The sequence below is a fragment of the Dunckerocampus dactyliophorus genome, chromosome 2 (assembly GCF_027744805.1).
Source record: "Dunckerocampus dactyliophorus isolate RoL2022-P2 chromosome 2, RoL_Ddac_1.1, whole genome shotgun sequence".
Classification (NCBI taxonomy): domain Eukaryota; kingdom Metazoa; phylum Chordata; class Actinopteri; order Syngnathiformes; family Syngnathidae; genus Dunckerocampus; species Dunckerocampus dactyliophorus.
Window position 1 is genome coordinate 11,497,033 of NC_072820.1, and position 26,395 is coordinate 11,523,427.

Sequence of the window (26,395 nt, forward strand, 5' to 3'; positions counted from 1 at the left end):
AAGTGGGAATAATGTTGATAAAGATTGTTATTGTAATTTATTTGTATGTACTTTTTCTTTTGGTTTTATTATGATTGTTTCTGATGTTATTATCATTGTTGTTATTATTATTATCTTTAGTATTGTATTTGTATGTCTTCTCAATTGTTTTGTGTACATTTTTATCCATCGCTCCCTCACTCTATCGCGTTTATTCAAAAATTAATTCATTAAAAAATGATCGCTGTTTTGTGGTTGACTAGGGCCCATTATTAGTCCAAAAATATTGAAAGACCAGAGTGAAAAAAAGTTATCCTCTTATTCTGTGTGGAAGTGGTAAGTTTGTGGCTTATTACTTTGTCCTTCTTCCCCACTCCGTTTGAACCCTTTCTGAAGTTTAGAATTAAAAAAAAAAATTGGAGGCTAACTTGTTAGCTCGCTAGCTACGAAAATGTTCCATTTATCAACATTGAAACCTACTTATCACGGTCGGGTCTGGAACCAATTCACCGCGATATTTCAGAGGGACAACTGTACACCTCAGGTTTGTGTTATTAGCATCAACATTTCTACTTTTTCCTCCATACATTACGCCTTTTTGCTCTTATTTTGCTGTTGTTTTTGTAGAATGTGGCACAGGCCAATAAAAAAAAAATGCCACGGCCGCACTTTGGACACCCCCGGTCTAAATAAATGGCAGCACCGTACACTGACTAGTCATATCCTTATGAAATTTTTATAGTATCGTTCCTTTAAACTCTTGCACATCTTGAATTGCCATTAAAATGTGCTAACAGATGTGCCGGAGGACGGATGTGAAGGCTTCTCTTGTGCAAAGTCCTCTTCATGTCACCCCAGTTGGATTTAGGTCAGGGCTCTGGTTAGTTCATTTTAAAACCTTTAAGGTCAAAGTTTTATTGACTTGGATTTATACTTCCTTGCCATTGTCCTGCTTCATCTTGCGGTTTATTGCCAAAATTGACTGCTATTTCGACGGGTAGTACTAAAGCCCCAGGTTGAGCTGTCGACAAACAATCCAAAATCTTGACCCGACAACCACTAGGTCTTGATTTTGAATTCGGAAATGTGGCTAAGGAGTTAAACCTCGGTTTCATTGGATATTGAACACGTGCTTTTAGGAGACGGAAGGGATATTTAGCCGGGCTGTTTTAACAGTGCTGTGTTCACTGTCAATATCTACTGTATATTGCCGCTTGAAAGATACCGTTTTGGAGAGATGCAGTGTGCCACAAAAAAAATAAATAAACAAACCCCGGATGTCAGAAATGAATTGGTTCCATTTAATGCTCAGCCACAATTCTCAGCAGGAAGATACAAAAAGCTGAAGTTGGCACAGTGGAGTCAATCAGAACAAATTTATGGCCATCATTTGAAGACCCAGGAGCACTATATATATCCACCCTGCTAAACTCTAAGAGAGTCTTGGGACACTAGGATTAGTGAAGCCCTTAAAACCCGCAAAAGTACCAAAAAAAAGGTAATGTTGGACTGCCTTGTTCCTGTGACAGGATTATGATTGTATTCCATATGCCTTGTTGAGCTTGAACATGGTCTCACTGGCTTTATGTACAGTCCAGAGTGTTTTCTGTGCTCTCTTAAATGCGCTTCAACACCAATCCTCTTGCAAAACCGACCCCGCTGGCAATGTTACCACTTAAGCCTCTTCTGAAAGCCAGGGAAAAGCCCTGCAAGGCACTGACTTTGTGTGGATTTGCACTGAACAAAAACTTGTTATGACTGACTTGTTGTGGGAAGCTGCCTGGAAAATGGGGGACTAATGAGGGGCTCTTGCTCTTAATAGAAGCTTTCACTCCTTTTCACCCGAGCAGCCAGGTCGACTAATCTTCTACCACTAGCCCGCTTATAGAAAACACCTTTTTAAACCTGTAATCGTCTCAGTGACTGACTGCGCTCAGTTGCAGGCAGAACAATACAATCAGCATCAAATTGGTTCTCTTTGTCTGCTGCTGGCCAAGATGCAATCAGCATCGTAATGTGGTAAAATGCAAATTAATTTGATGCTCTTTGAAAGATGGATACTGCCCAGGAAGACCTGGTGTCGCAAATTGCGTCTGAGTTCCATAAAGAAACGTGACTGATGTCAAAGGTTTTAAGTGCAGACAGCTGTGGTCTGACAAGCCTTTAAGCCGCTTTTAATAATGCATTTCTTCCTGTTTGTGTGTTTTGACAAGTGCACAGTTAATCCCACTTTAAGTTGTTTAATGAGCAATACTTAGATATGAGGATCATATAACGAGTGACTTAATGTGGCTTGAAAATGAACAGCACTGTAAAAACTGAACTCTAAGCAAGAATAAATAACTAAAATCAAGGTTCATTTATTCATTTAATCATTTATTTTTGACTATCGGCATATTTATTAACTTACCAAGTCCTTTCTATATCAGAGCAATTAGCTCATCCTAAGTGATACATACTAAATTATGAGCTATACAGTGAAACCTAGGTTAGCATATTTTTAGGTCCATGTGAAACATTTATGCAAAAATGCCTCGGTTCGTGTACATTTCACAGTTAGCGTACAATACGGCGCTCATCTTGTCGTGTTATTAGTCCAACCGTTTTCGGAACATATCGTCCCTGTTAATCACAAATCGTCCCTGTTAGCAGCGTGTTAGCATGGAAACCGGAACCGGTATAATGACGAGCTGTGTGCCCTCCGTCGAGTTGTGCATCCTGTGGCGCAATACTGTGGATTGTAGTGTGGCTTTGTCCTGGTTATGTAGCTATTTAACAAATGTACGAGTAGATAAAGCTATGTAAGTACATGTTTGACATGTGTTCACATGAATATCGTAAGTTAATAAGTCGTAAATGTCATTGTTTCATAGGCTGTAGTGTAAAAACATATGCAGTCGTCTCTTGCCACTTGTGGTTGGAATTTTGCACCTCTATCACGTTTTTTTAAAATGTATATTCATGAATAAATCATGCTGTTTCGTAATAGAATATGGCCTAATATTAGTCAAGAAATATTAGGGACGCTCCAATCAGGTTTTATGCTGTCGATTCCGATACCAATCATCCAGAACTGAAATTTTTCATGGGACACGGAATTCCTGGCTGCACCCCTGCTAAGACTATATGACATGAAAAAAGGAACCATAAAATCACCTTAATTTAGACAAAAACATATTTTACTTACTTTCTGAAGACAACATAAATCACTCAGATGATGAGACGCCTTCCTTAAGGAGACTTTGGTGAACTCGGTGTAGTTCCGCCGCTGAGAAAGGCTGCTCTCGTCCGGTCAATTCACTTAATTTTTGGGTTTAGCTTAGCTGTCTGACAGTCACACACATACGGGTGAGTGTTGGCCGCATGGCTGCGTTAGCTGCCATTTGACTGATGATCAAAAGTCACCACAGCGGATGAACACTCAAGAGCTAATGAAAGTTGCAAGAGAGCATTTTAATAAAGCAGGTAAGAAATTTAAGAAATAACGCATAGCAAAACCCGAAGGTGGTGTCCATGTGGATTTATTCCGTTCACTCATCATGTATTTGTATTTATATGCATTTATACGTTTTCTGCATGTAACACTATAATTGTAAAAACATTTTTTATGCATTTTGTGTTAACATTTTAGGGTGTCCAGAATAGATTCATTGGATTTGCAGTACGTCTTATGGGAAAAATTCATTCAATTAGCGTACATTTTGGTTAGAGTCGGACCTTCTGGAGCGCATTAATGACGCTAACCAACTTCCACTATACCTCTCAAAATAAGCAAAATAATGTTTTTATATACTTAAGATATGCAAAAGTTGTCTGATATAGTTAGATTTGTTCTTTTTTTTGTCAAAAATGGATTTAATCTTCTGTAGATTTCAGTTTTTACCGAAATAAACTAAGGTTACGTTGATTGAGATGTCTCCCCGTTGTAACATGTGCAGTATGCTCTACGACAAAAGAGGGTAACAATAACATTTGAATTTTAGTGTGTCATTGTTTGCTTCCAGTCGGTATACGATGTAGAAGTGCATTATAGTGTATACTACACACAGTACACTGTATGTATAGGGCAAATATGGTCTCAGATCAGTAGTAAAATAATAAAACACATTTGAAGAATTTCCATTCATTACTTTACAAATAAATGTATTTCCTGTGTTTGTTTTGTCAGAATGTGTAGCTGTGTGTGTGCGTGTGCGTATGAGCCTGTGGACCACTGAGGCAGAATATCTGAGCAAATGCGGTCATCAAAAAGATGATGAGGAACATGCTGATGGGACCTCCCGGCTTATCAAAACACATTAACAAGCCACAGTCCGGTTGTAATGTACTGACAAGACTGCTGTCACTACTCTGGAACACACACACACACACACACACAAACACACACGCATACATTTTCCAATAGATGCAGAAACACAAGCATGTGCAAGCCAGACCACAGGGGTATATAGATCCCCATACAGTCACACTAAGGTACAGTGTATCCACACCTGATTACGGTATACTGTACTGCAGCTGGCGTTCACGGCAGGAAGAGATGCACATATGATATATTTGAAACGCCAGAATGTCATATCGGGAGGTAACAAGGAAGCATGGAAAGGAAGCATCAAAAAGTGTACAAATATGATTGACGGCTTATTTCCATGCTGACATGCCTTCAACATGTTTCTCTCTTGACATCCTGCCTATTGCTTCAGAAACACTCCCAGCCGTCACCGAACTTTTGTTGCTATGGCAACTAAATAATGTAGGACAGCCTGTTCTCAGAAGAATTCAGTAGGGGGGCACTCTAATTATTATAAAGTGACATATAGTATCCGGCAAAGGTCTTTGGCACCATTAATGCAATTTCATAACGACTATATATGAATACAATGTCACTCAGTAGAGCTCTGAACTGTGTGTGTGATACCTCAACAAAGTTTTGCCTCTCTATGTGTGTGCTCTTACTGCTTAAAATAAAATAACTAGTCCTGCAGTCGTAGTGCATATTTAGGGGTTTAAAAATGACAATATCGGCAACATTCCTCACAACAGGTGTGGCTCATCACTCCACCAAGAGGACTGGGAAGACAGAAAAGGAACTTCACAATACGCTTAAAGAAAATATATATGTAGCATTGCCTTGAATTTAATGGCCAAATAGGTTTTGTGGCTGCTAGTGGGGTTTAATTTGGTGGAAACGGGCCCAAATGACTCCTTTGATGCTAAAGGTTACCGACCTCTGATCTATACAGTCGTCCCTCTGCACTTCACGGTTCAAATTTCGCAGCTTCGCTCTATCATGGTTATTCAAAAATATATTAATTAATAAATCATGCTGTTTCATGATTGAATATCACCTATTATTAGTTAAAACATAAGCATATTTAAGCAAAATCCATCCATCCATGCATCAATTTTCTATGCCGCTTCTCCTCATTAGGGTCGTGGGGGTATGCTGGAGCCTATCCCAGCTGACTTCGGGCGACAGGCGGGGTACACCCTGGACTGGTCGCCGGCCAATCGCAAAATGTTACATATTTTTTGCCTGAATTAAGCATTTTCACGAATAAAAATGGCTAAATGAACTAAAATACAAATACAGTAGAAGACATTCAAAAGATGCATTCAAAGACGTTGATCAACCCTAGTCACTAGGTGTCAGTAATGTTACTGTAATGTTCGGCAAGACACACAAACACCAGACATGATCGCCAGAACAAGTTTTTTTTTTTTTTTTGCAGGTTTGAATTATTTAACAACAGGGACAATAATCCCTAATAAAAATCCCTAATAAAAACACGGGTTACTGTTGCGGCCGTAACCCACGGCAAGATGAAACGCAACTTGAAACCGACAACATCACTTCTTGCCCGCCACTCGCTCTGTTCCCCTAGGGAACACATTTATGGCAACACACGAGTCTTATTTGTGTTTTAAATGGCCTCCATGAGTGTAAAGATGGCCATAGGGCTATTAATTTGTGTCTAGAGGGCTCTAATAATGTTTAAAAAAACATATTTAGAAGGTTGTAAACAGGTTTTCTATACTCTAACAACGAAAACATTCCGTTTATGAATAAGTAATCCTACTTGGCTGAAATTCACTTATCACGGCCGGGTCTGGAACCGATTAACCACGATAAACAAGGGATTACTGTATTGCAGTACTTCCAGCTATTTAACAGTTTGCTTTCAGATTGATCCTGTTCATTTTTAACACGTCCTCAGACACAGGACCTGTTGCAGTTCTAGTCCCTTTGTGAGCACTACCCGAAAATGAAGAGAAATGTAAAATACAGTAGACATACCTAGTGCTCCATGCACACTGTTCACTTTATTGAGCAGGATGACGAGAGGCAGCAGTAGACACAGCAGGGGGGTCCTGAGGCGGAGCCCAGGGATCAGCCTCCTGGACTGGGTGAGAGCTCCACCTGTGCTGTGTCGATGCATGGTCCCACTGCAGGGCTGCTTGGAGACGACAGAGATGTGGGTGGGGCTTCACTCAACAGGGGTAGGCACTCTGCAGATGCACATACAGAAACAGGAAGGTCAGCCAAAACGAATGAATGAACATATATGTCCCACCTCTGACTCATCACTTAAATGTCAGCATGGAAAGATTTTAAATGTGAGGTAGAGAAAACATCCAAATAAAGAAAAACGAAAGGCAAATTCATGCTAATGCAGGATTAGGTCTTTTGATTTAGCCAGAGCACTTCTGACTGGGATTAACAGCTCAAGTGGGGCAGCTCTGACTAAACTAATACTAGAACAATAGAGCTGCTGCACACCAACTGAGACAAGAAACACACCAACATTGTTTTTGTCTTTCTTCTACTGCTTTTGCATTAATGACTGTCTGTGCCGGTGAACCGTGAAATAAGCTACAATGATACATTTTAAGTTGTCTTGCTTTGCACAAAGGTTCCTTATAATTTCATTTCTCTCTCGCTCTAGCCTAAGTAATTCTATTTCACTGTTATGGTGGAACATAAAGACGTAGATTAATAAGAGAGCTCGAGTGTGCCACAGTAATGAAAAACACATAATTGAGGGGTCAGAATGCGGCAAAAATGCAATAGCAGCAAATGCATCAAAGACTGCGGGTTTAATAGATGTCCCCCCTCAAGCCGTGGAGGAGGATGGTGGGGAGGGGGTTGTCCATGTTTTGATCCCTCTCCTCATAAAAACATGCCCAGCCTCACACATATGGATGTCAGCACATAATTCAGCTCTGTCTTCTTGCTGAGAATTAGACAAGCAGCGCCAATAACTCTTCAGTCCTGTCCTCCTCCTCTCCCCACATGTGTCAGGACACAGGTGGGGGAGAAAGGAGCCTTTGTTAACCTGCCACACATCACAAGCACCTACGCAGAGCATAGCGACAAAACTACTGGGGCACTACAGACTCCATTTGTTTATTGTGGATCTTAAATCTTTCGACTACCAATACATTTTGGACAATTCCACATTTCCGAAAGTACTGGTGAATACGCATAAATGCATGCTTCCATGGCTCGGCGTAGGGAAATTTCAGAGACATTTGGGGTGACCAGGAACAGTAATGATTCAGGTTTAACATCAGTGACCTCTGAATGAACAAAAAAAAAAAAAATCATGCTCAAAATATCGTAGATATACAGTAATCCCTCGTTTATCACGGTTAATTGGTTCCAGAACCGACCATGGTCAGTGAAATTCCGCGAAGTAGGATTCCTTATTATAAATGAAATATTTTCACAGTTAGAGCATAGAAAACTTGTGTACGGCATTCTAAATACAGTTTTTAACATGACTAAAGCCCTCTAGACACTAAATAACACTTGTATAGTGACCTTTATACAAGTATTACCCTATATGGTAAACAAAATAAGAGTAAATAAGCCATTTAAGATATAAATAAGACTCATGCTCGTGTGTGTTGCTTTAAATGTCTTCTGTTGGGGGGCAACCAGCAAGTGATGTCGGGGGTTCAGCCCGTGTTTTTATTTGGGATTATTGTGCCAACTGTGAGATAATTCTAAAATATAAGAGCCGCATAAAACCATGTTTTACCAGCAATCAAGTCTGGTGCTTATGTCTAATCAAACATTAAAGCAACATCACTACACCAGTGTAGAACACCACATTATCATGTATTTGACTGCGTCTTCTGAATGCCATATATTTGTATTTTAGTTAATTTACCCATTTTTATGGTTGAAAATGGTTAATTTAGGGGAAAAAAATGCATACAGTTTGCTTAAATATGCATATTCTTTGACTAACAATAGGCTGTAATCAAACACAAAACAGTGATGATTCATTATTGAATTATATTTATATTTTTAATACAAATATAATAATATAAAATATTTTATATTTTGAAAAAACGGGATAGACGGAAGCTGCAAAATTTGAAGGATGTTATGGGGAGGGTCGATTGTAGAAATAAAGTGTAGATGTCTTCCCAGAAGAGTGGAAGCTGTTTTAGCTGCAAAGATTGTCCTGACTGGATTATAAGATGACCCTTAAAGGGGCTGTTCCAATCGTTAGGCTTTATATCCCGCTTTATTCCTGCTTTGAGTACGCAAAATATGTCCTACATAACACACGCACGCACATTAGTTATGCTTGGTTTGATTTGGCAAAGTTCAGCTGCTAATGGTTGCTATCAGAGAATGTACAGGATAGCATTTCTTAACAATAGCATGACTGCAGATTGTTGATTGGCTGATCGCTTCTCTGAGACTGCTTGTGTGTATGTGAACGCGCTACAAATGCAGTCATGGAAACAATGATTACACCACCACCAAAAGTTACGCACAACCACTGGCAATGAGGTCCTTTTTTTAAAAATCCATCTATCTATACATCCATTTTCTTCTGCTTATACGGGTCACGGGGGCAGCAGTCTCAGTAGGGAATTCTAGACTTCCCTTTCTCCGGCCACCTCTTCCAGTTCCACCGGGAGGACACCAAGGTGTTCCCAGGCCACATGATCCCTCGAGCGTATCCTAGGGCTGTCCCGGGGCCTCCTCCTCCTCTGTTTTTTATTTTTTATTTTTAGTATAGTTCTACTGTGGTCGTTGTTTTGTTTTTTTAGCTCATCATCACTAATGCGCTCCGAGCCGCCCCTGGCCAATTTGGTGCCCGTGCAGAATTCTATTTCTAGGCCCCCCATTACAAAATGACTGTATTCCAAACCGGAGCACCGCCAGGAATTCTGAGCCCCATAAAAAAAAAATCAAAATCAAATTGGCCACCGTCTGGGTAGCTGTGGTCACCACATCTCCAGGACCCAACTGACCCATTAGAAGCTATTTTTATACTATTTGACTTGAACCTGAATTTAGTTAGATGCATGTTTTGGACTAATTTGAATACTTGGGAAATTAATTGTTTAATAAATGAATTTTAGTGCAAAATAACAAATGTACACAATAAAAACAAAATTGTTTAGGCCTGGGATCAAACTCAGGCCCCCTGCTGTGCCACTACATGGCCAGGGCCTGACAGATGAGACTTTATTCTCTCATTCTGCTGCGTGGTGTTAGTCTGTTTTGGCAATGAGAATGTTGTCAGATGTTGTCATTTCTTTTTTTTCTGTCCTACCTTAAGCTAACTTAGTGTCTATGCCTCACAGCAGTGATGCACATCCTTTGTGCAAAACGGGCCCCCCCCCCATGGATCGCGGGGCCCTATGCACAGCACGTGTTCTGCACGTAGAGAGGGACGGCTCTGAGTGCACTTGTGAAATAATACAAAATATCTGAATTCGTTGCTTCTTCTTTGTTCGTATTCTGGATTCTTTTTCGACGTTTTACTTTAATACTATCGGTCAAATTCCGAACTGTTGAGCAACAGGTTTGCGAGGTGTCCCTATACATTTGTCAACATTGAGTACAACGCACAGAGCATGACATAGCACGTATTCGCAGGTGACAGGTATCGTCGGTATTGTCATTGATGGATCAGTATGCTCATAAGCGACGCCTTCACTGTGACATCCCTGCTGCGTGGGCGCTAATGGCGTGTCGAGATTACCGCCGACCCTTCCTCGCCTCTCTGCTAAACGGAAGAGGCATTTCTGGTGCGTTACATATTCAAAGACTCCCCCGTCCACTTATTGAGCTAATGACCTGCTCTAACACATTACTGGCTGACACTTCCTCCTCCTAAAAATAGCCCATCTGAAAAATACATCTGTCTATCTGCTATAGAGGCTCTATTTCGCTCTCCCCTCTATTGCTCTGGTCTTATCTAAGGGCTCGGTAATCGAGGTTGAATAGAAAAGCTTTCAACATGTCTATTTTTTTTCAATTGAACAATACGATAAGAAAAATCAGATCAGGGCTCATTCAAGCGCCATTGGCAGCATGTTAAGTAAATTCCCCTCTTAAGGAAACTCAATTTGCTGCTGTTAATCTAACTAAGGCTGCTGCTCTGTGTGCAGCCACATGGCCACTCCAACATTAGACACTGCTCATATATATTGCACTCTCTGCTGCCTCCCTCCTGGATGAAGCCTCCCTATCTTTCGGTGACCTCACCATAACCTTACATATCTTTTGTGCGATTTATCCGGTGCGTCCTGTTGTCTTTCACCTTGTGACAAAGCCCTCTCTCCTCCAATCTAGTCACTCACCAACCCTCTAAACCCTTAATCTCACCATGGTCTCACTCCCGTATGAGGCGCTGTATTCCTGAAATCTCCTCATCTCCCTCCCTCCTTCCTTCCTTGTTAACCTCTCGTGATGCCATCATCCCCCTTCCTCCATCCTCAAAGCACTGTAACCTCTTTCTCATCGCCAAATCCTTTCTCCTCTGCCCAGCTGCTCTGCACCGGCTCCTCCAGCTGTTGCTGAGCCATCGACAGCATTCAGACAAAAGGCTTTGGAGCGTCTTACAGCTGCGAGCCAAAGCAGAGGCAGTAAGCAGCAGACCAGCCTGATGGGTAAAGTCTGCCTGTGTTAAAACTCTCTGGGCTTGGAGCTAGAAAACAACCATGCACTTATGGTAGCACAGAAAGGAAAAGACATAATCAACATCAGGTTTTACCTTAAGGGGCACTCCCTGCTTGGTTTCCCTATGAATGCCAGTTTGCAATTGATCAGTTACAATGGAATTTGGTGCCTGAGACATTACACTTTTTATTTGTTGAGGTAAATTTAGGCCGCTGGTTGTAAATATGCCATATGCATCTCTGGTTGAAATATGCTATACCCCTAACTGCTATGCATACAACCACTGCAGCACATCAGCCATTATTATTATTATTGGCTTTTGATTAATAGGACCATTTCGGTTTATGAAGCATCATCACTTTACATCATAGAAGAGACTGTACAGGGCATTGCAAAAGGCCTTACACACAAACACACACACGTGACATGCGGGTCATGTGTCATGCGAGGTCCATTTATTTATACGTTCATCTATCCATCCATTTTTTGATAAGTGCAGAGTCCAGTCTCAAAATCTGCTGTACCCCAACTACCAAATATTATTTAAAAATATCGGTAATGCACTGGAACTGATATTTATCTGTCTTTTTAAGCAGTATATGTAAACTTCTGGTTCCAACGGTATATGTCGCTCCGAAGTATAAGTTGCATCAGTCGCATCAGCCAGAAAATACTTCACGAAGAGGAAAAAAAATGTCTCTAAGTCACACTGGACTATAGCTTGCATTTATTTAGAAATTTATTTCACAAAATTCAAGACCAAAACTAGGCATTTAATCTGGAAAGGCAAGTTAAAGGCAACTACACAATAGCACACAGAACAACAAGCGGAATAGGTATGTTAACGTACCGCATTAACAGTCATTCAGCTACTCAATAATATTGAAACATACCTGTGGGACTGAATAGGCTAAATTAACTTCAGCAACAACAAGCTAGCGAATCCAACAAGCAAGTTCACCAAGCTTCCAATCTCATCCCACATGATTGAATCCATCGAATTCGTCATCCTCGGCATCACTAGCCTAGACCGCCCTCTCGTGGCTGTCAACGATAATGCTCACTTCTTGGTTCATGTCAGTCAGTATGAATTAACGTTGAAAAAAACATGCATAGAGTGTATATATATATATATATATATATATATATATATATATATATATATATACTTCTCCCATCGTGTTGCAATAATTTCGCTGTCAATCAAGTCTTTTATACATCATACCAGACGCCGGTGTGGATGCCATCACCATCTAATTATCTGATACCGGGATTCAGTGTCAATGTGAGAACATGCACACATTTACGTCAATAATGTAGCCAGGTTCTGTGTGAAATTCACAGATGAACAATCCACTGTTACAGCCTTTTGTTACACTTACTCCAAAAGGAAGACCAAGTTTTGTTGTTTTTGCCTTTTACACTGGTCAACCTCTTTTTTTATACTGGTGTGACAGCAGAATGCTAAAAATAGCACCTTTTCATGACACTTTCATCTCATTCAAATTAAGCCTGATTGTTTTATTGTCAGTAATGGTTAACTTATTTTTACACTTGTATGACTGTTAAGACACATTAACATTGCCTCTACTGTTCATATACTGTAGGTTTTATAATGGTTACGTTTTGACTCTGGAATACTCATTTATGAATTTTCTACTGACTAAATTTCATGAAAGTAAAAAAATAATCTTATATTAAGACAGTATATCTGGCCAGTTCTTATGAAGATATTTTGGACCAGAAATTAGTTATTTTTTTCTCACAACAAGCTGAAAACCTGATTTTGAGTATTCTTCAGCAACAAATGACAAATACTTGTCTTAAACTAAGAATAAAACTGGTTACATACACTTTTTAAATGTACTCACACCCACCAAATATATCTATGGATTTGCTGATTTTGGACCAATGTGAAGGCTGCACAACATTTTGCTTAAATCTAGCCTCATAAAAGCTAATTTTAACTCAATTTATGAATCTTGTAAGGGCATTTGACTTAATGCTTACATTGTAATAAGAATGTTTTATCTCAATTTAAGCCATAAATAAGATTAATGCTCGTGTGTGTTCCCTAGGGGAGCTGAAAAGCGGGTGGGCAGGAGGTGATGCCTGAGGTTCAGAGTTGGGTTTTAGCTTGGCGTGGGTTACTGCAGCAACAGTAGCCCGTGTTTTTAATAGGAATTTGTATTATTATTATTGTGAGGTAATTCAAACCTGCAACAAAAGCCTGTTTTTTGGCCAATTAAGTCTGACGTGCGTGTATAATTTTTTGTACTTCACAATGGTGAATTTTGGCAAAAAAAATTCAAATTTGTTTCAGTACGCTGAATATGGTATTCAACCACGAAACAGCATCATTTATTAATTCATATATTTTTGAAAACCCGTGACAGAGTGAAGATGTGAAATTTAAACCAGCGGCAAAGGGATAACTGTACTACTAAAATATATATATTATCATGACTACTACTGCGATTTTGGGGTGTGCTAAGGGTCCAAAACAGGGGTCTCAAACTCACGGCCATTTGTGGCCCGCCGGGTCATATTTTGCGGCCCGCGACTAGACATGGAGGAGTAGTGTAAATGCTATAAAAAATATTTATTTTTGATATGATTCTACTTTATAGCATTGATCTACTTGAGAGACATGAGATGTTGTGTTTTCTGAAAGAGTTTAAAATAGCGTTACTGTTTACACCGAAACTAAAATCCTGTTTACACGTATGTTGCTAAAACATCCTTCATTCTTTTAGTACCATTGCTGCTTGTAGTCTGGTTAAAATATGCTGCAAAAATTCCACCCCTTTTGTATCACTTGTCTTCATTAGGGTCACGAGTAAGCCGGAGCCTATCCCAGCTGAATGCAGACCCTTCCCAGCCCTATTCCCAAGATTCCCAGCCCTATTCCCAATACTTCATGCGGCCCAGCCACAACCAGACCCTATCTCCAGCGGCCCCCAGTGAAATTGAGTTTGAGACCCCTGGTCTAAAAACACCTATGGTAAACAAAAAATGCATTCTGAGGCTCCTCGTGGGCAATGCAACACGCTGTGATCATCTCTCAGCATCCAGCAGACACGAGGCGACGGGGGGTGGGCCTTTATTACTATTTCAGCGTAACAACACAGATGGCCATAGATTGGCGGGGGGATACATGTGCTATTTATGGTAGGGGGCAGCTAATGACACCACATCTCAGGTGGTGAAATGTACACTGCTTATTGTGCTCCATCGGTCTGATGTAATATCATTGTTTAGCATGGCCCTGCTCCTCTGGGGGAGGGAGCAAGGAAGATGTTTTTTGTCACCACAAGGAAGTTAAAAGGCTGTGTCCATGACAACAAGATCATTCTGCAGCACCATGCAAGCTGTGAGAAATTATATTTTTGTTTTGTTTGCAAAATGGAGAAAAGAAGCAGAAATATTTTATACAAAGATGTTTATGATGGGAAAGAACAACATCACTCTGCATTGCACCACAAAACTTTTTGGGGTGGAATTATAATTTATTCGCACTCACTTTTGTTCTTTTGTGTTTACACCCCAGTCTGTGATCTAATAGTGCACACGATGCAGCTCTAAAATAACCTTGTTTTCAATTATTCATGGCTTTGTGTGCCATTCTTTTGATAAGTTGGGAGGAAGGCTGTATTAGTCACACACTGCGGGGAGTGGCTGGGACTAATATTACCTCACGCTTCCTGTGACCCTGCAACCTCTAGGCGAGTGACACTTGCAAATGCACGAACACCCACAGGGCCACACGCACACACACCGACACACAAAACGCACACGCGCCAAAAAAATAAAAATAAAACACACACACACATAAACATAGCAGATGGCAAAGCATCATGGGGGAGATTGGCAGTCTCTCTCTGTCATACTTTTCTCTCTTTTAAACACACAAACTTGAAGATGCGCACACACACACACATGCACACACACAAATGCACACAGTGAGGATCAGAGACACAGGATGAAGTACGGCTTACTGCAGGCACGAGCTGCGTTGCCTCGGTTACATTTTTAGGAGTGGAAATAAAATATCTAAGACTCCTCTCTAACAAGAAAACACACCTGTCACTCAAATATGGAGAATTCTTGCCCTGCATATAAATGAATGTGGATGCCTCAAGTGCATTCCTGTCTTTCTTAATGCTGTAAAATTCCTAAATGAGGGTGATAAATTATTCATTAGCATATAACGTTACTTACAGTACACCTGCACAATCTAATAAGATCCATCATAACAACAAATCTGCCTTTACAATGACAACAATGCTCACTTTAGACACTGACACCAATCTATAACACCTGCCTGAATTATTATTTCTGATTCCCCGGTAAATTTGACTGCAAATAAACGGATTTGATTTTATTTAGCGCTTTTCAAGGCACCCAATGTGCTTCACAATTAAGTGAACCTATCATTCATTCACTCCTTAGTCACACACTGGTAATCTACAGCTACATCTATAGTGGTTATCTATATCTGTAGTCACAGCTGCCCTGGGGTAGTCTGACAGAAATGTGGCTACGGCCTACGGCCTCTTCGACCACCACCAAACATTCATTCACATTCATACACCAGTGTGGACAGCACTGGAGGCAAGGTGGGCGAAGTGTCTTGCCCAGGGACACAACTATGGCTACGTTTACATTCAGTCAAATAATCCTATCATAACAGAATTTTAGCAATGGAAAATATGTGGAAAATAGAGCTAAGGGCACTACCCATCCACCCATCCATCCACCCATCCATCCATCCTCTATGCAGCTTATCCTCATTAGGGTCGCCGTGTATGCTGGAGCCTATCCCAGCTGACTTTGGGCGAGAGGCGGTGTACACCCTAGACTGGTCGCCAGCCAATCGCAGGGCACATACAGACAAACAACCATTCACACTCACATTCATACCTATGGACAATTTAGAGTCTCCAATGAAGCTAACATGCATGTTTTTGGAATGTGGGAGGAAACAGGAGTACCCGCAGAAAACCCACGCACGCACGGGGAGAAAAAAGCAAATGCCACACTGAGATACTTTAACTCTTTCAATGCCAGAGACGTCTATTGACGTCTTTTGCTTTCTTTCGCGGGAGCTACAGATCAAAGTCTTATTCATCTTGTGTGTGAATTTCTGACTTGTAGGCAATGTACTTCTGTCCCGGTAGGGGGCAACAGTTCTCTTTTCCTCCGACCGGCAGCGACAGATTGTCTATGAAGAAGACGGATTGTGAGTTGAGAGAGGAAAATGGCGAAACACATGCAGAAATCGAGCCGAGACAAAAAATACAGGCAGCTAACAATGTCACAGAGCTTGTCTGGCGGTGGATCTGCCTTCGGTAGTGACCGTGTTTTGACGGCGTAATCAGGTGGTTTTGCTGAAACTACCCTACGTTCTACCACCAATATCTAAAGACCCAAAAAGGCTAGAAACAAACTTTTTTTTCTGATGAAAGAAGAGAGTCTAAAGTTTCTTTAGATAGTTTCAATGTTTATGTAGTCCTAAAACTCAATGTTCTGTGGGTCTTGAAAGTTCTGCAAAAATGCCCAGTATGGGGATCTCTGCTTTGAACATGGCTGGCAGTCAATGGGTTAAAAAGATATTTTAAACATGTATTCATTTACAAATGATTATTTATACATTTTGAATGTGTATTATTTTAATTTATATAATATTAATATTATTTAATACAGTATAATTGTTTTGAATAAAAAGTGAATGTATTTCTATGATCATTTATGGTGTTTCTGAGTCTTATGAAGCATTTTCCTGCAGAATGTATCTTTGTTGTCATTATATACAAATCATATACAGTATATTTTATGAGGCATAAACTCTGTAGCTTTTCAGCTTTGACAGCAAGTGTAGAGGTTGGAAGTGTTTTGAGGTGGTGCATAATTTAAATATATATTTTAAATATATTGTATATACTCTCTACATTTTAGCTTTAAATGAACTAAATAGTTTTTCATTGACATTATACTTTTTGGTAATATTTACATTATATAATATAATTTTAAGTCTGTTTTAAAATGAAAATAAATGCATTTATTTATTTTATGAATGATGAGCTACAGATTTTGAAGATAAATCTGTATATTCTGAATGATGAAGCTTTCCTTTTTCTTTTCATTGCTGTCATCATGAACGAGCAGATTGTTTTGGTTGTTATTAAAGAGAATCATGAGAACAACATATATTTTTATGAGGCACATCCTCTGAGGCTTTCTAGTTTTTATAGCAAGTGTTTTTTAACGATGTTACTTCTTAATTCACCATTAAGGCGTGACTAACGATCTGGAAGATATTCAAAGTGATGGATTTATAGCCGCACTTTGCTTCATTTTAGCTACATTAAAAGTGGCATTGCTTGCTTTTTGGTGCTGTTGCTTGCTTGGAGTGGCAATTGAAGATGCTATTAACCTTTCCCAATGCACAACACCAGCACGTCATTAAAATTACACACAGGCGCCACGATTGCTTCGGACCATTTTAGCTGGTGGATTCCTTTTTCCTCCCATAAAAAAGCTTTGGGTGTGCTTCAGCTGTTGCTCATCACAATTTCATAGCGAGGACGACACAAGGAATTGAGCATGAAGCCTGGCTAAGTCTTCTCTGCATAAAATAACACAAAATATCTCCCTTCTGCATAGCTGCTTCGCAGCCCAACAACAAGGCAATGAAACGTACACACACTCCACTTATTGTGGTTCCAAGGGCAAAACCCACCAACACTGCCATCCCATAATGGAGGCATCAGATGAGCTGGGCAGCTGATGGAGAGCAATAAATGTATCACCAAATGGCATAAAAGTACATTTAGATGGACAAGATTATCACAGGATAAGAGCAGAGAGAACTCTCGTCTGGGAGTGTTTGTGGAAGTGAAGCTGCTCTCTTAACACAAGCCCAAGTCTGCAAGAATAAGTCAGACACACAAAGTGTAATAATCGAGTATGATAACATCTAATTGAGACACATTCTAATTGGATTACATTAGAGAAGTAGGCTTCAAAAATGTCTTATTGGTGGGGGTGCTACTTTTATACACATAATGTTTTCACTGCATCACACCGAAGCCATGACGTTTGAAGTCATCCATTCATCTTCTGCTGCTTTGGTTGCTACAGTTAATGATACAGTTAATCAGTACAAAGTAAAATTGTATTTGTTGAATTGGGATTTCCTGGCTGGTAAAGACAAAAAACTGTAATTTCATGGTTTTTGTTGTTGTTGATTTTGTGACAAAAAGTTAATGTCCAAAATTACTTATAACCTTTCTCAATAAGGGCATGTCCAATGTCATACAGTACATGTTGTAAAACAAAGCTTTGTCTGTAAATATATCAATAGTTGGGTTTTTTTAGCCTTTTAACAAAATTTTAAAATACATAAAAATATCAAAGTGGTCCCCCGCATCTTTTGATTTTGAGTGTGCGGCCCTCTGTGGAAAAAGTTTGGACACCCCTGCTTTAAAATGTTGGAAAAGATAGTGTTTAAAAAATCTAATCAAGTTTATATGAATCACTTTCAAATGATTAGCATGTTGGCCACAGTCTGCAGATCGGGAACACCTGGGTTCGATTCTCCGTTCGGCATTTCTGTGTGGAGTTTGCATAAATTACGATTATCTGTGATTTATCTCTGACTTCTTAAAGTAGTTTCCTATTTACAAATACTTTTTTTTTAAATTTAATTTAACAAATAAGAAATTCTGATTGAGCAAAGCCCCGCTCAGGATTATTTTAGACATTACCGAGATCCTTTCGAACAGGCGTGTCCTAGGCCACCATTTTATTGGCTCACAGCATATCTTAAAAATAAAATGGAGCTTTGTCCGCCTCAGAACATGACAGAGGAGGATTAGGGTGACATTGAAAAGAGAAAAAAATGTCGGAATATGATTGAAATAAACTAATACTTTTTTCCACGTATAACACAAAGCTAATTTAAAGGCAGTTTTCCTTCATATGTAACTGTTTAATACATCTATCTTATATTATTTAGTTCCAAAAGGTGAAGAATATACAGGTTCCCCACGCGTCCAGCGATTTTTCTGTATGCGTTTGTCGGTGGAAAAAGTTTGGACACCCCTACTGTAAACCAAAACATGGGCCTAACAGTACATGAGTGAGGCGTAATGTGGCCATGTTGTTATATTGATTCTACATTTAGTTAATTTCAAACATGCTTCACAAAGTTACATTAAGTACATCACGCTTGCACAATTCAACATGTCCGAAAGGGAGCAGGAAGAAGCACAGCTTATGTAACCCAACCTCCTTATGTTTGTAGGTGCTATTCAACATAAAATATTTATTCTACATCGTTTTACCTCATCATGTTTCTTTTGAATGTTGGTGCAAATAAAAACATTCCAGCACATTCAATGATCACTTGACAACATAATGACATCCAAAAGATACATGCACGTCCACACAAAAAACACAGGGCATGCAAACGCAGTGGTTCATATAATATTCTTTCAAATGTCTTTCAGCGAGCTCTCACTCTTTATTTCTCTGTCACTGCTTTCTAGTCAGAGGCACACAACATTTATGTGCAGGCAGCTGCTCATTTGAGGACGGTTGGGTCCCTGACAACTCTGTCGTATTCGCTTTTTCAAGGCCTGCCGAACACGCTAAGAGACATATATGCACATACTGACGCCCATCTACAGTAATGGTGAAATTTTATGTTAATATCTACCTATCTTCGGTATATACTGTATCTTTCCACATAGTTCTCCCCATCCTTTTTCAGAAAGATGAATGGTTGAAAGTCTATTGAGAAAACACCTACACACACACACACACTGTATAGGACAAACACCTCTAACCAAGAAACACTGCAGCCAATTAGTGCGCTCCTCCAGGAGCAGAACTGGACACCCTGACAACACAGAACTTCATCTCCCAGGACGTCATTGTCATCCTCCATACGCCATCATCATACTCCCTGTGACTGCACTTCGTTAAGAAGACATGCAAAACATGTATTTATTTTTCTAGGGAGGAAACCAAATGATCTGATTGCTTGTTAAAGCAATCATCTGAGTTCACAACAGTAGCCTGAAGAAATGCTGTCGACTTTTATGAACCCTAATTGGTTCATCATTCAAAAAAAAAAAAGCCTTGCTGGGCAGCGTTAATGTGAGCAGACACCAAGCCTTCGCAGTGATCGGGATAAGAATGTTATTTCCTGAAAGGATGTTAAATACAGACAAGCACCTGGCACAAAAACTCACACGTGATGTAATTATACAGTATGTCGCAGACGATGTTGCTGACAATTACTTTTTACCCCCTCCTGTGCTGCAATCTAGAAGCAATTATTTATTCGTGCTCTCTTTACGTAAAAGATCAGCAGCAACATCAGGAGGCGCTTATTAATTTTCTGTAGATGTGATTTCATTCTCTACTGTGTATTTGCGCTACCATGGTACCACCTGACTGACTTTGTCACATGACCTGTTGCCCACCGGGAACTCATTATCTCACCGCTGAAATCTTCCTTGGAAATTGACTTCGCCTTATGGTACAGTCGTTCCTCACCAGTTTGCGGTTCGAACGTCTCATCTTCACTCTGTCACAGCTTTTCTAAAAATATATTTATTCATAAAACGTGCTGTTTTGTGGTTGAATACAGCCTATTATTAATCAAAAATATGCATATTGAAGCAAATTTTAAATTTTCTTCTGCCTGAATTTAAGCATAGTCAAGCATAAAAATGGCTAAATGAACTAAAATGCAAAATACTTAATATGAGGCAATCAAAAGACGCTGTGGATACTGGTAATGTTCCTGTAATGTTTGGTGAGACACACAAACACCAGACTTGATCACTGCAGCAACAGGCTTTTATTGCAGGTTTGAATTATCTCATGACAGGAACAATAAGACGTAATAAAAATCCCTAATAAAAACATAGTCTACTGTTGCTGCTGTAACCCACGCTAAGATAAAACTCAATCCTGAACCCCTGACGTCACCTCCTGTCCGCCCGCCACTCAGCTCCCCTAGGGAACACATTTATAGCAACACACAGGATCACGAGTCTTATGTCTTAAATGGCTTACTTACTCTTATTATGTCTACTAATATTGGATAATACAAGTTTAAAGGTGACTATGGGGTGTTATTTCATGTCTAGAGATCTCTAATAATGTTTAAAAACATATTTAAAAGGTCAAAAACAGGGTTTCCATGCTCTAACTACAAAAATATTTGATTTATAAATAAGGAATCCTACTTTGCAGAAGGTTACTTATTAGAGTCGGGTCTGGAACCATTAACAAGGGATTACTTATTTGGTTTAGGTTAAGATGGAGTATAGAGATAGAGATAGATAGAATGGAAGCCAACAGCACTACTGATGGATGACTTTCATTTTGGCCAGGCAGCAAATGCTGGGGAACAAACTCTGCTTAAATGCTGCACACGCAGCTTGGCCATGCACTTTTGTCACTAAGCAGCCATTGCATGACTTCCTGATGGAGATGAGATTTGTGTCACCAAATGAATTTTTCCTCGAGGAACGATCAAGTGGTGAATCGAATCGAAAAGTGAAGTAATGGGCTAGAAAAAATGCGTTTGTCCTCAGTCTTGCCCAGATCGGACGGGAGCGTGAAACGCAGACTTCTGCTCGGATGCGTTCCACCAACAACTGGCCATTATTCTCAGCCCGTTCAAATAAATTCTTCCTCCAGCTTGTCATCCCTCAGCACTATGTGGAGACAGAATAATCAGGAAATGCCACAAATAAACAGTGCGTCACATCAGTTAGGTCCACCACAGGAACGTGTGCATTATGGCCACAAATTGCTGAATATTACCGCCAATGTTTTCCACTGCATGGAGTGATGCATATACCAATGCTTTTCAATTGGTGGCCCGCGTGCCAACTGCGGCTCACAGACGATATCAGACCGGCCGGAAAAAATTACAGCATCTTTTTGTAGTCTTTAAATCAGCAGGAGAGACAACACTTCCTTTATAAATATTGGCTCCTCTGTTTAATAGACAATCTATGGTCATGAGCAGGCCAGTCACTCATCTGCATTTGTGCAGGGAAAACGCTGACTACTTAGCAGTAAGTGATGTTCCTGTTATATAAACAATCTTTGACTGTTGGCATTGCTGGGTTGCAACCACATGACCGAGAGGCAGTTTGCGTCACTTCCGGCATTGGGATTTGGTGGCAAACATTTCACTACGGCCACATACACAATCAATTTCATCGTACAATGCTTGGCAGATTAATGTGAATTACAGTGCATGCCGTTGCAATGATTTGCTCCAATTGTATGAGTGTGCATGGTGTGTTGCATATACAGCTGCAACAATTATTAACTATTTTGGTACTCAAGTCATTGTTTTTTTTATTTAAAAATGTAACTATGCTGTGATTTCAGCCTCTCAAATGGGAATATTTGTACATTTCCTTGAAAGCAGATCTATTAAATTTGTGTTGTAGGCATGTTGTAGACATTCACACACATCAGCTTTCTCGCTGGAAAACACTGATAGACATTTTTGTCTCTTTTCTGATATGTTGTGGACCAAACCATTTACTGTGTTTAGTTTAGGTTCGGCGATAATTTTTATATACCGGTATAAATTCTTCCAATGATGAGAAAATGACTCATACTGGTATAAATGATAAACGGAAACAAGCCGAGTTGATGGTTGCGCGCCGCGGCGCACTGTACTGACACACTGGGGCCTCACGTGTACCACAGCATGTAGGGCTCTATGATTTCTGGAATCGTGGAATTGCCCAATAAAAACGGAATTTACTGTTAAACGCGGAAACTGACATAATAATGTGAACGAACTGCTGTCATCGTGAGGAGAAGGAACGTTCGTGTGGGGAAGTATTTACTCGACGGACAGCTCAATCATGGGACAATCATTACAAACACTAAACCGCCTACTCCGGAACTAAACAGTTTGAAATGGTGATAAACACCGGCAAAAGATGGAGTAACCTCCTCTTACGGCGCGTGAATGGAAGCTTGCGGGGTTAGCTTAGTTTAACACGCTAGTGGGATTGTGTTTGTGTGACTCGGGCTGGATAAGTATGTTTTGACCGCGTTGTGTTTTTTCCGCTTTAATGTAAGGAGCGTTTTACAATGCCGACGACGTGCAGGTTCTGAGTGAAAAAAGATGAGAAGCATGTTTATTCTTGCACCCAGCTGGTCTTACAAACATTCTCAACACACAGAGAACACACTGCCGGCCTTCAAAATAAGGGCGTCGTTTGCCCCATGTCGTTTGTGTAAACAAAATAAGAGGGTCATAGAAAATGTATTACATATGCAGTTGGAATTTCCATCGGTGATTACATCTTTCATAATCACAAACAGGGGCATTACAGTTTGTTGAAGATTTTGTAGCAATGTTTGCAGAAGCTGACATCGCATTAGAAAATTTTGCCAGGCTACATCCATTTCTGAATTACTGGGCAAAATTGTCAATTGATGTGTTGCATCAGTAAATACCATATAAGGATGTTTGCATTTAAAAAGACATTTTATTCACTAAACCATAAAGCACTATGCTGGGAAAAAAAAAAAGTGTAAAATGAGCAGAGTGGAGCAAGAGACCATAATATGCAAAGCTTATAGAAGACTCCGCGGAATTTAATTATGCCATCATATCGCAATACATCCAAAAAATATAATGATACATGCTAACGTCCATGTCACCCAACCCTAGTTTGGTTCATATTTATTTGGTCCATCTAGGACCTAATCGATTACTTGATTAATCAAAGCAACAAGCTTCAGATGAGTTGACTAAGAAAATAATCATTAGTTGCAGCCCTAGTTGCATAAAGACATGAAATACTTGAAAATAAAGCGATCGAACAGCGGTGAAAGCTTATCTTCCGTGTCAGACAGACATCATGAATGGTGCAGATGATTTCCTGAACTTTTTCCCTTTTATAATGATAATGTGTGTGTATATATGTATATGTATATGATGCATCAGAAACAACTAATGCAACTTCAAACCTTGTAGGAAAGTGGGACATATACAGGTTACCAAACCGTGAACACCTCCAAGAAAAAGACAATTACCAAGATAGCAACAGGCATTATATAATTGTGACATGTAATTAGTAATGCCATGCATTACTTCAGTACAACAGGTATTGAAAATTAGCTGACTATCGCGGATATAAGACGGATGCAAGCGTTATACATTGTCTCTGATTTTGTCTTCAAATATTTGTCTTGAAAAAGAGGCGCCGTCTTATATTCGGGTCAATACAATACTCTAATGTAATAGGCATAACATTTGGAACGTGCTCCTCTCAAGCCTGCCCTGCTTAATGGAGGTCTTTTACAACAGTTGTTTATCTACTGCAGCTACTACTTCACAAACTGCCATGTGGAGGAGGGCCAAGACCTCTTCCTTGTGGTGCCTCAGTTTAACAGCACATTGTGCCTCAATGCTCAATGCTAGAGCCGACACACTAAAATGTGACCATGAGCTTGACGGGTGTAGCAGGTGCTCAGGGAGGTAAAAGTGTCCTTGAGGGAGACACAAAACACTAAGCAGCTCCCTGCAGAGTAATGAAGGCCACCTCCATCAATGCCCTGCTCCGGTTGGCCCTCAGAATTAAGTGGGAAATTGTACAAAGGTTTAGGACTATATACACCCCTGCAGGCATGCACATCAAGGAGTAAGATAAGATAAGATAAGATAAGATATGCTGAATCTCTGCTTGGCCATCTCTGCTTGAGCATCTCTGTGTGTGTTCTCCCCGTAGGTTTTCTCTGGTTCCTCCCAAATTCCAAAAATGTGCAATGCACATTCCAAAAATGCATGTTAGGTTAATTGGCGACTCTAAATTGTCCATTGGTATGAATCTGAGTGTGAATGGTTATATGTCTGTATCTGGGGTGTACCAAAAGCCGCCCAAAAGTCAGCTGGGATAGGTTCCAGCATACCCCCCAGCATGTGTCTCTATGCTGGTGCTATAATCTAATATTATACCGTACGTACATCTACAGTGGAACCTTGGTGAGCATCATTAATACATTCCAGAAGGTCCTACTCTAACCGAAAGGGACGCTAAACTAATCCATTTTTCCTATTAGAAATAACGTAAATCCAAATAATCCATTCCACAAAGCCAAAATTGTTAATACAACCACGTTTTTTATAGTTTTACATGCAGAAAACAATTTGAAATACATATACAGTAAATATATATAACTGATGAATGAAAGGAATAAATGAAGATATAAGGATACTTTTACCTTCACTAAATACTGAATCGAAGACTCTTGACGTGACACGAGGTGGCAGCGAGATGAACATCTTGCTCGTCAACACCACCTTCCTGTTTTGCTACAAGTTATTTCTTGAATTCAATAGTGTTTCTCACCTCACTAACCCAAAATGGAGTCTAGGAAAGTTGCAAGTGCCAGCATTCTGATAAAGACGGAGAGAAACATGAGTGCATTCAACAAATACCTCATCACAAAACAGGAAGGTGGTGTTAAAGAGGCAGGTGTTCATCTCACTGCTGCATGGTTTTGGGAACAGTCACGTCTTCAATGAAGGCAAAAGTCAAGTTAATGTCCTTAAATGTCCATTTATCTATGTATCCCTTTCATTCGTCATTTATATGGATTTAGAATTGTTTTATCCATGGAAAACTATAATTGTAAAATTATAAAAATATGTTTTGTGTTCATTGTTGAAAGTCAAACGCTGATGACATCATAGACGTGCAACATAGTCGACTTCCAGTTCTGGTTGCCATTTTGTTAGCAAGCTATGGATGCTAATAAGACGTTTTGTGACAAAAGTAAATTAAGAACACAGTTGGACTCATGCAATGTTATAATAACACAACAGGACGTGCGCCATATTGTTCCCTAACTGAAAAAATTACATAAACGGAGGCAAAATTTGTGCGTACATTTTTTTACTTTAACTGAAAAACATGCTAACCGAGGCTTACGCTAACCAAGGTTCCACTGTATGTATACAAACAGTGAACCGTAATTTCCGAACCTTTGAGCGCATCTGAACATAAGCCACACCCACCAAATTTAAAGAGAAAAATTTTGTACATATATGGGACACACTTGTTTATAAGCCTCAAGTGTCCACGTTGTAACATGGGATATTTACACAGAAAGACACACTATAATCCTTGCAATCCTACCTACACTCGGTGTTCCCAGTGCCACTCATTAGCTTTGATGAGTGAGATGTGAGACGCTTTTTTTTCCCATTGGAGCTCTACAGCTTCTGCGATCCAAGCAGTCCAAGCAGAAGGTGTAGTAATTCTATACTTGATCAAAAGTACTTAAAATTTGTCAGATCAAAACACAATTGCTGCATAAGACTTCAAAACGTGACATTAGCATCCACTTCGCAACCCCAATTTATTACATGTAATTGATCGTGGTGGTGCACCACTACAAAATAAAAGTTGCCACACC

At 39.8% G+C, this 26,395-nt stretch overlaps 1 protein-coding gene across 7 annotated transcripts in view; it reads right to left on the reverse strand.

The window, feature by feature from the left end:
• Positions 1-26,395, reverse strand: part of LOC129177480 (receptor-type tyrosine-protein phosphatase S-like) — a 111,369-nt gene that overhangs the window by 80,106 nt on the left and 4,868 nt on the right. For all 7 annotated transcript variants that reach the window (XM_054768675.1, XM_054768673.1, XM_054768674.1 and 4 more), the window contains exon 2: positions 6,275-6,486. In XM_054768675.1, the coding sequence (XP_054624650.1) occupies positions 6,275-6,416 (142 nt within the window). In that variant the 5' untranslated portion in view covers positions 6,417-6,486. The remainder of the gene's footprint in view (positions 1-6,274; positions 6,487-26,395) is intronic.